Source organism: Pipra filicauda, unplaced genomic scaffold (assembly GCF_003945595.2).
Source record: "Pipra filicauda isolate LSUMZ 115617 unplaced genomic scaffold, ASM394559v2 scaffold113_size4260070_pilon, whole genome shotgun sequence".
Taxonomy (NCBI): Eukaryota; Metazoa; Chordata; class Aves; order Passeriformes; family Pipridae; genus Pipra; species Pipra filicauda.
The window spans coordinates 3,101,829-3,115,229 of record NW_024103585.1 but is presented as its reverse complement, the minus strand read 5'-3'; the positions used below and the strand labels follow the sequence as shown (position 1 = coordinate 3,115,229).

The following is a 13,401-nucleotide window of genomic DNA, read 5'->3' as shown; positions in this document are numbered from 1 at the left end:
GATTTTGTTTCTAATATGCTTGTTTCTAAACAAAAAGGGTGAAGCTTTTCATAGCACTTCACTGTGAAAATAAATAAGAACTGAATTTGATATTGCAAGGCAGTTTTTATTTCTACCAGCTTTTTAATTTATGATTGTAGGCACTGCTTTACTGTAAATGTTCAAAAGTATATGAATTCTCTTTCACAGCTGCAAAGATTTTTTGACATATTCTTCAAAAACAGTTCTCCCCAACAAGCCTTGAACAACATGAAGGAGGCTATAAGCAAACTTCTACTTATAACTGAGGTCTTCAGTGAATCATCTGCCTCAGGACCAAATTCTTTCAATCAGTAAGTGACTCGCAGTAGTCATTGTAATTCTAGTGTAATGCAAGATAACTCCTTAGAACACAATAAAAATTGTAGGGGCTACACAACTCCTAAAATAAAAAATTACCCTCTATTTCATACTTCTTTGTAAAGTAAGGACGTGCATTTAAGGAGTAAACCTCTTCAATATCCACAGTGTTTCCAGTTTGTGAAAAGGTTGTGATGAATACCTAGGACCAGATGCTTTGTCCTGATGAAGTGTTTCAGGCAGCACAGATGAACAGAAATCACTCACAATTCGGCTTGTCCTAACACGTATAATGCTGTATTTCCTTTCAGTGAGCCTTCTTTCATATGTCAAATATTTAATGCTAGAATATCCCAGATGGTTTAGAGCTGGCTCTAGCTGGCAACCTGAACAAGAGACACTGTAGAATATCTTATGGAGTGTACCTTATGAAATACACCTAGACACCAACAATCACATTTCTGTGTGTAATCACTTCCATTAGCGTGTTATAGTTCTTACACATAATTCAACCTCTATTATGTAATATTTTTACTAATTAAAATTAATATTTTTTCTATATATGTTATGTCCCATCCCTGACATTTTTATGATAAATACTAAATAAGTCACTATTTAGTACATTTATGTGTTTTATAAAGCTATTTTGACAACCCAGGTGTTTTAGTGGCAGTAATGTAAAGCTCACTATTTGACTTACACAGTTGGGAATAAAGCTTACATTGTGAGTAGAGAGGGTAGCAAGGAGGGGAGGAGTGTAATAGGAATGAAGCTATTTTGACAGTGGTCCAAGCTCTCTTTTTTTACCAATAGGATGGACTCTCTTGTTTATGTAACACAAGACTTGCTTAGAGCTCCTGGTCCATGCCTTCAAACATCCCCATAGCTGCAGCAGAGCTCTTCAGCTTCAGTGAGCCTGCAGTTTCACCATCTATTGCCCTCCAAATGTCTTGAAACTTTTGGAGGACCTCATTCTCTTCAAAAGACATTTCCTCCTTTAGCATAATTCACCTCCCTCACTGGTTTAACTGTCAACCATATAATAATACATTTTTATATAGCACTTTTGTGTCAGCTCACAATCTAACTCCATATATGATTAATGCTGCTGGCTCTTGGAAATTTTATTTAGTCTGCATTACATGCTGTCTTTTGACCTCTGTGTGCGTGTTCTTGTGTGTGTTCTCTGGACCTGTGTGTGTACTGCATTTCACCATATGTATTGGACATGGTTCAGTGGTGAACTTGTCAGTGTTAGGTTTATGATTGGATTCAATGACCTTAAAGGTCTTTTCCAACATAAATGACTCTGTGATTCTGTATTTCACAGCAGTACCTAACCTCACTGAATCCAATTCCTGTTATATTGTATTTCAGATGCAGCCAATGTTTTCAAATGCTAACCTTTGACATTGGATTCGGCATGTCAATATACCCAGTAGTTCTTGAGGTGAGAAAATTACACAAATTATTGCTTGACCTCGAAAAAATACACTAAGAAGAACACAGCAGGAAACCCTCTTTGATAGGTACTCTCAAATCTCTTAGAAATGTACAAATACTTTAATATTAATTTTGCCTAAATGTGGAGAGTTGCTATGGCAGAAACGTGTTTTTAAGAGTTGGAGTTCCTGTGATAAAGTTCACCACACCAGGAGGTGTGCAAATCTTTCAGTTTAGCATTAAAGGACTATCTATGACCCAACTGAATATTGGTGATACAAAACCCACAGGAAGCCTTGCATGAAAGTAGAGGTAGGTTTTAAATATGACAGAACAAAGATGTGGGAAGGAAGTTAAAATACCACAATTGGCCTTTAATACAAATTAAAGTTCTCCATAAATTGTATTGTACTCCTGCAGCCCATGACCTCCTTTAACCTCCATTGTGCTATCTTCTTTCTGGATGATCCTCAAGGCCCTAAAAACCAGGGAAATGTGACCTGTGCCAGTTTTCATACCACTCTTGCCTCAGAACAGCCTGTCCTGAAACAAATACTGTACTACTTTCCAGCTGCTTCTCATTACCCCTGTACACACATGAATATGTATATATCTAGGCATATAAAATATTTGTCCATATTTGTGATATGCAAATATTAAAAGCAAAATTGTGAATATATCCTTACTTAAAATCTGTTCAAGTTTCTAGCAACAACAGTGCAGTCATTCTCTCCATCCTTCAAAAAAAAAAATCATTTAAACACATAGGAAAAATGGACACATGAAAGCAATTTTTCACAATTTAAAAAATCCATGAAGACAATATCCTTAAATAGTCTGCAAAGACTTTTTTTGCTAGTGTAAAAAATGTGGCATGTCATAAGAATTCAGTAATTGTATACCAGGCTGTAAAAAATTCTGCCAGAAGTGCTTAAAAAACTAAGCATAAAACATAATGTTTATCTGCCTGTATGGGAATTTCAACCATTATCCCCAGTCTGTAAATGTACAGTAAATCAGTAGAATTTAATAGTGTTTTTATGAAAATACAAATTGCTCTAAAAAATAACAGTTGACAATTAATGCGACATTTGACTTTGAATAGTATCCCTTGGAAAGTGTAGCATGTACACACCCTATGCATCTTGACGTCATATTTGTCTTTATGCTAAAATAATGATTTAGTAATATTTCATAAATATTAATTTGTTAATTTTATTTATATTGTTAAACTTATCCTTTTATCTGTAGTAACTCTGAATACCTGAGTTTTGAAAGAGTTATGTTAGCATAAAATCTTTTTTTTTAAATAAACTTATAAGTCAAACGTACGAAAAAAGCTCACATGGCACTGCAATACTGCACTCTGTCCACTGGAGGGCAGGAAACATTGTGGTATGAAGCTGTGACAAAATGTGGCACACGTTTGTTATTTTATAATCCCGTCAGTTGTGTTATTACACTTTTAAAATAAATAGTTCTAGTGTAGTATATATCGTTATAAGGAGACTGGACTTCTTATTCAAACTATAAATTCTTATATTGTTTTCCAACAGGTGCATGAAAACTTTGACTTTCAAGATGAGGATGAGTCAACTATTCAGGACCAAACTTTCAAAGAACTTATTTTTGAAGATACTTTTAAATTTCTCTTATCTAATGCATCCTCAACATCCATTTTCATTGAAGCCTTGCAAAAAATATATGGATCAACTGTGAGCAAGGTAGTTCATTCCAACTTTTTCTTATTACTGACTATTTGAAAACATTTAATTTTAAATTGTATGCTTCTCTGAAATTGCTGATGCCCTATAGAAATCATAGAATGAAGGGTTTATTTTATCAAAAACTATCTATTATTGTATTCTTGGGAATAAAACTGTAATTATATTAAACAGTGGAATTTTCTTTTCTTAAAATTTGACTCTCAAATTATATCATTCCCCAAAACACTGAGCTTTAAACATATATTTAAAACTTTAATGAAATAATTTTCCCATCATTTTTTAAATGGTCTTCTGTTAATGTACAGATTTGTGTGTTTTCGCAATTTCACTCTGAATTGATTAACTCACACAAGTAAGTTCATGAGCATTAGAATTAATTTTTCTGTCCTACAACTTTGTCTCTTATTCTGAATGCAATATCCATTTTTTTTTTTTTTATTTAAAGGGTCTGTATAAAGTTTGCATGACTAGTGAAAACTATTTCTGGCAAGCTTGGGTCTCTTCTAGCAGTATTTCTCCCAGTTTGGGCACTTTTAAGGATGCATTTCTGAGGAGCATCCTGCTTGCAAGACTTACAGGGACTAATTTATCCATGCGACTTCTGTCTCTCAACCAGGTGTGGCTAAAACGGGGTCATGCGTTCTAAATTTATGACAGGATAAAGTAGGAAGCAGCAGACATATGCACGAGTGATGCAACTACCTAGGCTGTGTTCCATAGGATACCATGACTTGTGCTTTTCTACACAAAGGAAAAAGAAATGCACAATCAACTTTATTCTAGACTGAAAAATGGGAAGAGGTATCAAGGAGCTGGTTGGCTGAGGTTAGGGCTAGTTGAGATCTGCTGTAACTTGTTCTTTTGATCACCAAAGGGATTGGGGTCTAATTGAAAGCACATTGCTTTCCATGATTTCACCAGAACATGCTGCCCTTTCCTTCACAGGACAGAAAGTACCACAGAGAAGATGAGCAATGTTTCTCTTTAAAAGAGATAAATTCAATGATTACTTTCATAAAGGAGCTGAAGAGTCTTGGACAGTTTGAGCTGGTAAAATAAATATGGTTTTGTTGTACTGGATGTATATTTTGTGTAAATCTCCTAACAGTTCTCCTTCATTATCCTTCATTACCCTTCTTTGCACATGTATTAGGCTGGATGGGCAGGGAAGTAAGGAGATAAGAGTTTACACTGATTTTATTTTGGAGGATCATTTGCATTTAATTTAAAAGACATAAAGAAATAGAGAATTTGAGCTAAGGATTCATTGAAAAGACAGCTAAAGCAGAAACAGACAGCAGAAAGTGGGAGGGGAGGGGAGGGGAGGGAGGGAGGGAGGGAAGGGAAGGGAAGGGAAGGGAAGAAAACTATGTAAATGACCAATGAGTTGGTAATAAAATAGAATGATAATAAAGCAAAGCAGGTGTGATTGGAAGAAGTGAAGACACTATAGCAGTGAGATCATGACCCAAGAGTAGATATTGATGAGGAAGTGGCAACACTTCATGTTCATTTTTGGAGAAGAATACAGGTAGAGGAATAACAGTCAGTGTCTGTAAATAGGCATGGCAGTTAGTGAGGGAAATGCTGAATATATGAGAAATAAAAGAAACTGAATCTGTTGTTCAGAAAGTCTGCATGATATCAGGATTTCTTTGAGAACTCCTGGATGAGTTTCAGGGATGGAAATTAGTAAAGCTTTCTGAAGAGTGATTGAGTTTAATAGATCCAGAAGTCAGTACAGAGGCAAAGGAGTTTGACTTCCTTGTCAGTACTAGGAATTCTGATTTGCAAGGCTGGGCAAGACAGTAATTTTCTACACATGTGGGTAAGAGCATTAATATATAATAATCCCTATGCTATATATACTGTCTTCTGATAATTTCTCACATCTTGACATTCTAGAAATATTATACTGTGGGGTTTCTAATCAGTGTCTCTCTTCTCAGCTTTTCCCTTCTGCTGCACCCAAGATTCAAACATTACTGCGTGACCTTTATCGCATGGTAGACCCAATGAGGCGGCTTGGTTCAGTCCTGACTATGCATTGGCTGCTTTCCAGTTTACTTGAACAATTCCAGTTCATGACTAAAGAGGCACATACAAATAGGTCAAAATGGTAAGACAGCTGTTATATATATATGAGGGTAGTTTCTCAAATTATATTAATTGCAATATCTCCAGTGAGCATTATAAAACTTAATTCTTCAGTAGATGCAGGTGGACTTGCAAGTCTTGAGAGGAGTGTCCATCATGCCATCATGGAGCGTTGTCAGCCATTCTGCCATTAGAATTGTAGCTAGGTTTCTACATAGGACAGTGTTTTCTTCTCTTTCTAATATGAAGGACTCTGGATTAAAATTTAATTGGAACTACATTAAATTTTTTTTTAAGAAAGATGAAGTAAATTATTAAGTTATTTCTGAAAAACTGTAAAATCAATATTAGGAATATTTTTCAGGGTTAAGATTGTCTTAATTTATGCACCAATTAAAAGCAAAACTGTAAAGAAAATATAAAATTTCAGGTGAAGATTTTTCGAAAGGACAAATAATTTTGAGTGGCTCTAGATTTTCTGTCCAACAAGAGGCAGGTCAAAGACCATAATACTCTGAGAACCTCATTTTAACTCTTTTTGAAGAGCTGGAAAAAATACTGCAATGACATGGTTGGATCCACTGAACTTCTGTCAGGAAATTTTAACTTTCATAAGAGGGAAGAGGAAAAGCAAGGAGGGAAGGAGAGACGGAGAGGACAAAAGAAAAGAGGGAGTGAAGAATGAATGGAGGGAAGGGGAAAACTTGTGGTATACTGCATCTTTAGTAAAAAATTTGTCAAAATGTGTTTTCTGTTTTCATTATCTCTTGGCTAATGATGTCTTATATACATATATGCCACACTTTGCTGTCTAAAGACATTTATGATTTTACAAACCAGGGCTTGGAAACAGAGGCACATTAGACAATGTGTGTGCTCCATTCCACTGAGTCTCAAGTTGAATGAATGACACTATTTTATGCATTTTGCTTGGAGAATGCTGTCATGACTGTATAGGGCATCTGTAAGATTTCTTAAGTTTTAGTTTTGCTCCTCACTGAATTGTGTGGGGCTTTCAGCAAGTCAATAGTTATCTGTATCTTTGTTTACTTAACTATGAAGTCGTTTATCTATTCCCACTGTGCTAGGTAACTGTTTATTAGTGTTTTGAAAATACACAGTTTCGTAAATGTGCGGAGTTATTGTTACTGCGACCACTCCATGAGAAGTAACTCAAAGATGCAGCTGCTTGCATTCATATGTAAGCCCTTGCCTTTTGCAGAAATATTTAGGTTTGCATATCAAAGCATACCAGCCTTTAGCAGCTTTCTGTTCTAATCTAAGCTGTACCACTCACTCACTTTGAGTAAGCCCCTTGGCCTCATTTTTTCCTTCAAGCTGAACTTTATTGTATACATATAAATGTGTAGAAGTACCATGATATTTCTCCAGAACAAGGGCCAATCTGCTTCTTTGCACTATATTTTCCTGCAATGGTTAAGCTAATAATACCATTTGTTTATTCACTGTATAAAAAAAACATGTTCTTTGACATTGCTAATTCATAATCTTCCACTCCTATAGTTACATGCATGTGATGGTGATGCATGTGTCAGATAGGCATGTAATTATATTTAATTGCAAGGAAGAACAAACTTTGTTGTACTTACTAACTCGGGTATGCGTTCTCTTTGAGCTTTGATTTATCTGTTTTTTGCAATTCCCAACTTTGATGAGTTTGTATATCAGAATACTTTTCCTAAATTTCTTCAGGTAAGGCCAGGCTGTTCAGTTGATTTATTTAACACTTGATGAGATATCACAGAATATTCTGAGTTGGAAGGGACTCACAGCGATCATCGAGTCCAATTCTTAAGTGAATGGCCCGTTCAGGGATCAAACCTGCAACCATGGCATTATTAGCACCATACTCTAAGCAACTGAGCTAATCCTGTGGCACACAGTTTTTATTTCTCTGACTATGCAAAACTGGTATTTCCATTTAAAAAAATCCAGACAAGATACTTATGTGAAAAATAGTGACTTCTGACTCAGGTCTTGTACAGTCACTCTGTTCATTGATCACGAATCTATAGGATGAAGACAGGATTTAAAGGTGCTTCCTGGTCTACATTTTTTCACCCATTTCATCTACATGACTAGTTCTGAATCCTTAAATGGTATTAGTGAAGAAGAACTCCAGAAACTCATCTCAGACTATAATGAAAAGATTACAACCTAGATGAAATGACCACCTCTAATGTATTGGTATAAGATATTACAAAGTTCTTTGAAAGTGATGGAGCAGTACTACCTAACATGTGCACTGAAATCAATTTTCTGCATTGTTTGTGCACTGTTTTTCAACTCTGCAGTTTCAACTTGTGATATGACTTCTGATAGGAAGTGCATAGCTGCTGTCTTTTAAAATAGGTGTATCATGGCAAGTATGTTCGGCTATGTCACACAGCAGGGTATCATGGAAGAATCGAATTAGTGACTGAAGCTAGCTCTTCTGTATTTGCAAAAGACAAAAGCCTAAGCAGGTCAATAAAGTTGCAAATGTTTTTATGAAATCAACTGATATATTTGGAAAAGTGGTTCTAGCTTTCCATATACAAGCCCTTTTTTAGATCAAAATAGAAGCAACAGCCTTCAGACTGAATTTGTGTTGAACATACTTTCTCGGAGTTTAACTTGGTTGTGCCAATTACCCAGGCAGTTTGAGAAAGTAACATGGTTTGATCTATGGGACAGAAGGTGGCAACAACGAGGAAGTGTGGATAAGATCACTGACCTGCAATAGGAGGAATGAGAGAGAGAGGGAAGTAGGAAAGGAGAGAGACAGTTGGTATTGAGTGCCAGGAAACCATTCCCACTCTTAAGTCTGCAACCTTATATTTCTCTTCTGAAGATCAGCACAAGGTATTTTATTCAGGCAACCAAACGCCATTATGGAAACTGTGACTGAAGCCAAGCAAAGCTCACACTGCCAGTTAATCAAACAGAAAAAAATTGTTAGTGATACAGTCTCACAAAATTACCTGCAGCGGTTCTTCATTTTGAAGAGATAACTACATAACATCAGCTAAAGAAATAAAATTCATAACTCTGCTAAATACTGAAATATGTTCTCAATCTTTAGTTAATGACCCATTACAAACTGTACCATCCACAACTAACTACCCATCAAAGGCACCAAAAGTGACTAGATTTTTTCTTTTTTATATTTTAATCTAATGAAAGATTCTATTTCTACACATCCTTCATTGCTTATGTCTCTGATTGCTTAGACCATCAGAGCTATATTACTATTGCTGCTGTCAATCCTTTGGCTTTCTCATTTGCGGAATCAGAGAGATTCCTAAAGGACAGGTTCACAGTCAATAGTTTGTGATGTACACATCTGGGATTTTTCAAAAGGTACATACATTCATAAGCATGCAAGGGTACTGTCATACAGTCATTGGTTTCATTAGAGCTAATTACAAAGTGTGTGGGCAAAGTATGCACCTCTACTTGATAGCTCCTTCGAGATACTTAAGTAAATAAGGGGCCACTCATACAGATAAAGGTTTCTTCTTGAGTAACAGCATGTGAAGGAAAGGACTCTGCACAGTCCAGGGTCTCAGCTGGTGCCTGTATTTTGAAGAGCTTCATAACTGCATCTTACCTCAGTCTGATGACTGCAAAGAGCTTGCACAAAGGAAAACTTAATGAGTAAAAAGAGCAGAAATAAATCATGGAAATATAGACTCATTTGGATTGGAAAGATTCTTCCCATCCTGTCACTTATTAAGTGGGAGAAGAGAATGACCCCACCTGGCTACAGCCTCCATTCAGGTAGTTGTAGGGAGTGATGAAGTCTCCCCTGAGCGTCCTTTTCTCCAGACTAAACAACCCAAGCTCCCTCAGCCGCTTCTCAGCAGACTTGTGTTTCAGACCCTTCACCAGCTTCATTGCCCTTCTCTGAACAGGCTCCAGCACCTCAGTGTCTTTCTTGTAGTGAGGGGCCCAAAACTGGGCACAAGATTTGAGATGCAGCCCCACCTGTGCTGAGTACAGTGGGATGATCACTGCCTCTGGCATTTTATAGAGTTAAGACTTGTTTTCACCTTACGAGTTTGGGACTGGGCAAGAAAAAAGAAACAGTGGAGAGGAAAAATGTATTTGACAAGTGTTAGCTGTTATCTCTTTGGCAAGGAGGAAGGGGGTGAAAAATTACTTGCAACTTGGAAAACAAACTCTCTAATAGTTTGTTAAGTGCCTCCTTTGAAGTAGGTCAAGAATGTGCATGAAATTAGGGTGGTGTCTAGACACTGCAATCTCAGAACTACATTTTCATGCACACACAGAGACACATTGATCTGACAGTGACTTCTTTCCTATCTCATTGACATAATGCAGAAATCTCTGTTTTATCATTGGACAGTTTACCTTTTACCATGATTGACCTCAATATTGCTTTCAGAAGCTTCTGTTGAAACATTAGTGATGGATGATTGCACAGAACAATATTGCTACCTCCCTTCCTTTGGCACAGACAGTGACTTCATGTCTTTCAAAATCCAAACTGCAGTATCTGTGAAGAAGCTGCTTTATGAGAACTTCTGTGGAAAACACGGGGAGGAAAACACATGAAAGCTTCAAGAAATGCTAGTAGACCTCTGAAAAGGTGTTATTACCTAGAGGTCCAGTACACAGATCAAAAAGTACTCCCTTTCTTCTGTTGTGCTACTCCCTTTCTTCTATTATGTTCTCAAAATTCTATTTGAAAGAAAAAGTCTGCAAAGCTTGTAATATGGGCACCACTAACATGTTGATGAATTGTTGCAAATCATTTGTCTTTTTTCATGGAGGATTTATTTATATATATACTCTGGATTTGTTTTGAATTGGCAAACACAGCAAAACACATAGGAGTTCCATTTAGGAATTCATGCTAATGTCAGTAGAGATGTTGCCCTTGACACAGACCTTCATTTATTTTTAATTATTTTTGAAATCTCAGGTATATACAGAAAACCATCATACAAACAGTTAAGAGATACAGTTTGGGTTATTTTATTCCTGGCTATATCCACTCTTCCTTTTCCCAGCAATGCAACTTTGTTTTGGAATTTATTTCTTGTTTTCTATTTTGATATGATATGCTACCATTTATTATGGAATATGTTCACTCAGGTAATATTGCTAATGCTGAGAGCATGAATCCAGAAAGTTGATCTTTCTATGGAGAATATTGAAATACCATGTGCCCTAGGATACCATATAGAAATTGTTGAAAAATGTTTCATGGTTTCTGTTCCTTCCATTCATGTAAAAATATGTCTGCTATTGAATCGACAGGCTATCTTCTCAAGGAAATAGGAGTCCTAAGCAGAATGTTCCCTCTGACTCCAAGAAGAGTCATAAAGGTAAGGGATCAGATCTTTTATATAAAGTATGTTTTTCCTATTTTTATTATTTCTGATAACATGCATGATTTAGATTACATTGTTTTGTATTCCAGTTGAAGTCTTGGCTTACTACATATAAAAGACCAATATATATTTCTTCTGTGTAAGTTGTTATGCTGAGCCCATGAACTGTGTTCATGGGCCTAAAACAAAGATCTCACACTGTAGAGAATAAGAGTACAATGTATCTTTTATGATTAAAAGATATTTTCTTCTCCAATAGGATTGTAATTGGGCTTACAGTAGAAAACTATTAGGTGTTTCTGTTTATCTTTCAGCATTGCATTATTCAAGTAAGACTGAAGAAAGGCAATGCAGTCATGGTAAGTCAAGGTCTTTCTAGATCACTAAGGGGGAAGAAGAGAGATTTCTTGAACAAATTCCTTGGGTTTTTCTGCATAACCTCTCAGTGAATCAAGTATCTGCAGGCTGTAAAAAAAAAAAAGAAGGATTTTTAAGTAGCAAGAATGTTTATAAACAACTCTCAATAACTGGGCTATTATATTAAATATGACTTAAGCACAAAATTAAACATTGCTATGTGTGCATATTAATGTGAGTATTCCAGCACTCATTGATCCCTTGTCACACTTCAATAGACTTTTGCCCCCTGTTTCCATTAACTTCAGCATATGTTTTTTTCTTGTGGAAAAACCTTTAAATTTATCTGGGGTTCAATAGCGGGATATTAAATAGCTGCTCAAGAGATGAGTTTTTCTAAAATGTATATGCTTGTTGGAATATTTAAAGTATATTTAAAGAACTGTAAAGATTTAAAATATATTTTTCTTTGGTAAGAGCAATGCTTTTGGCTGCCTTCCTCATTGACATGTTATCTGAGGGATCGCTTTGTAAATGTGAAGCCATTGCTCTGTGGTGGAAAGGCTTTGCTACCCACTGAGCCTTCTGTCCTCTCTATTACTGATATGGTGCCTCCAGGAACTACTCTATCAATCAAAGGCCAGAAATACTCCGGGGCTGGCTGACTGGCATCACTATTCTGATTTTATGACATTTTAGTTTGAAAATACCTCCATTAATTTTATTTTGAAATTCCTCATTTTTAAACTATAGTGAGACAACATTTTTAAGTAAGACATACAGAATGTGGAGAGCTGTTTGTATTCATCTGTAGGGGTTTTTTTTAATACCTTCTGTGTATTAATGTATAGGACTCTATTCCCCTACAAATCTAGCCCAAGTTCTACTCTTCCATTGGAATAACTTCCTTTATATTTTAATCCATGCAAGAAGGTGCTGAAATTGCCCTGTTTTCTTTCTCAAGGCAGATATTTCAAGATAGAAAAGGTCCACATAGAACTGCTTACATTCTTTAGGACCCTTTTAGACCAGGTTTTAAGCTACAAGATTTTTCAGATATTATAATAAAAGAGTTTTCTATCTGGAATGTTTTCTGAAGTACCCAGTTTTAAACATGTACTAGTGAATGTATGTGAAAAGCAGTTTTGAATGTGGAATTGTACTGTAAATCTGAATCTGATAAGTTGGATTAAAGTATTTGTCATAAGTGGGTTGCCAGCAAATAATTATTCTCATGAGTAATTGGGCAAACACTACAAAATAAAGGATACATTTGAGCAAATAGGATTTGATTGTGGAGATTTCATACACAGGCAAAGAGCTGGAATTTGTTGATTTAGGAATTTTAATAAAACATTCTTCCAGTTGTACTACAAATGACCCCATGAGTCTAGACATCTCCATGTGACTTGTTCTTATGAAGAGTAAGAATATGTCTAACTTATTTTGATTTTTATTGGAAATTACATTTGTACATAAACCCTGTACACAGGCTGGTACCTAAGTAGGTTATGAATTTTGGCCTAGCTCTTCTTTATGTTTCGGTAAACCAACTGGAGACAGATCTCCAAGACTTAATCCTTGCATTTTCAAAGGCTTACTCAGGCTTTGAGTTTTGTGACTAGGACTAAAGTGATTGGGCACTGAATAATTAAAATCCCTCCAAGGTCTAAACCTTTCTCTGAAGTGCCACTAAAAACTCCATTAAGATTTTGCAGCAGGATTATCAGTCTCAGAGTGACTAGGCATTAAATATCTTGCCACTGTACATGTTATCAATCTGCCAGAAGTTGCATGTTACTCAAAAATGTTCATACATTTCACAGTTTTTTCTTTGATGCCTTCTTGGAACAGATAAAGATACCCTATCTCATATCAGGCAGATCTTCACCAGTCCACAGCTGGACTTGAATCCTCAGTTTAACCCAAAGATCAAAGAATACTATGCAGAAGTCCCATTCGACATGGTGACAGTGAAGATAGGAGCAGAACCCTCTAACTGTCAATGCCGAGTACACCTTGACGACAAGAAAGGGCCAAGGTATGAGCAACAAAATATGAGTGTAAAAACTTAA

At 36.1% G+C, this 13,401-nt stretch overlaps 1 protein-coding gene across 1 annotated transcript in view; it reads left to right on the top strand.

Annotated features, from left to right (window-relative positions):
• CPED1 (cadherin like and PC-esterase domain containing 1) overlaps positions 1–13,401 on the top strand; it is a 147,610-nt gene that overhangs the window by 60,398 nt on the left and 73,811 nt on the right. The window contains exons 8-15 of the mRNA XM_027720851.2: positions 190–332; positions 1,717–1,789; positions 3,339–3,506; positions 4,455–4,559; positions 5,459–5,628; positions 10,896–10,963; positions 11,284–11,328; positions 13,181–13,367. Coding sequence (XP_027576652.1) covers positions 190–332; positions 1,717–1,789; positions 3,339–3,506; positions 4,455–4,559; positions 5,459–5,628; positions 10,896–10,963; positions 11,284–11,328; positions 13,181–13,367 — 959 coding nt within the window. The remainder of the gene's footprint in view (positions 1–189; positions 333–1,716; positions 1,790–3,338; positions 3,507–4,454; positions 4,560–5,458; positions 5,629–10,895; positions 10,964–11,283; positions 11,329–13,180; positions 13,368–13,401) is intronic.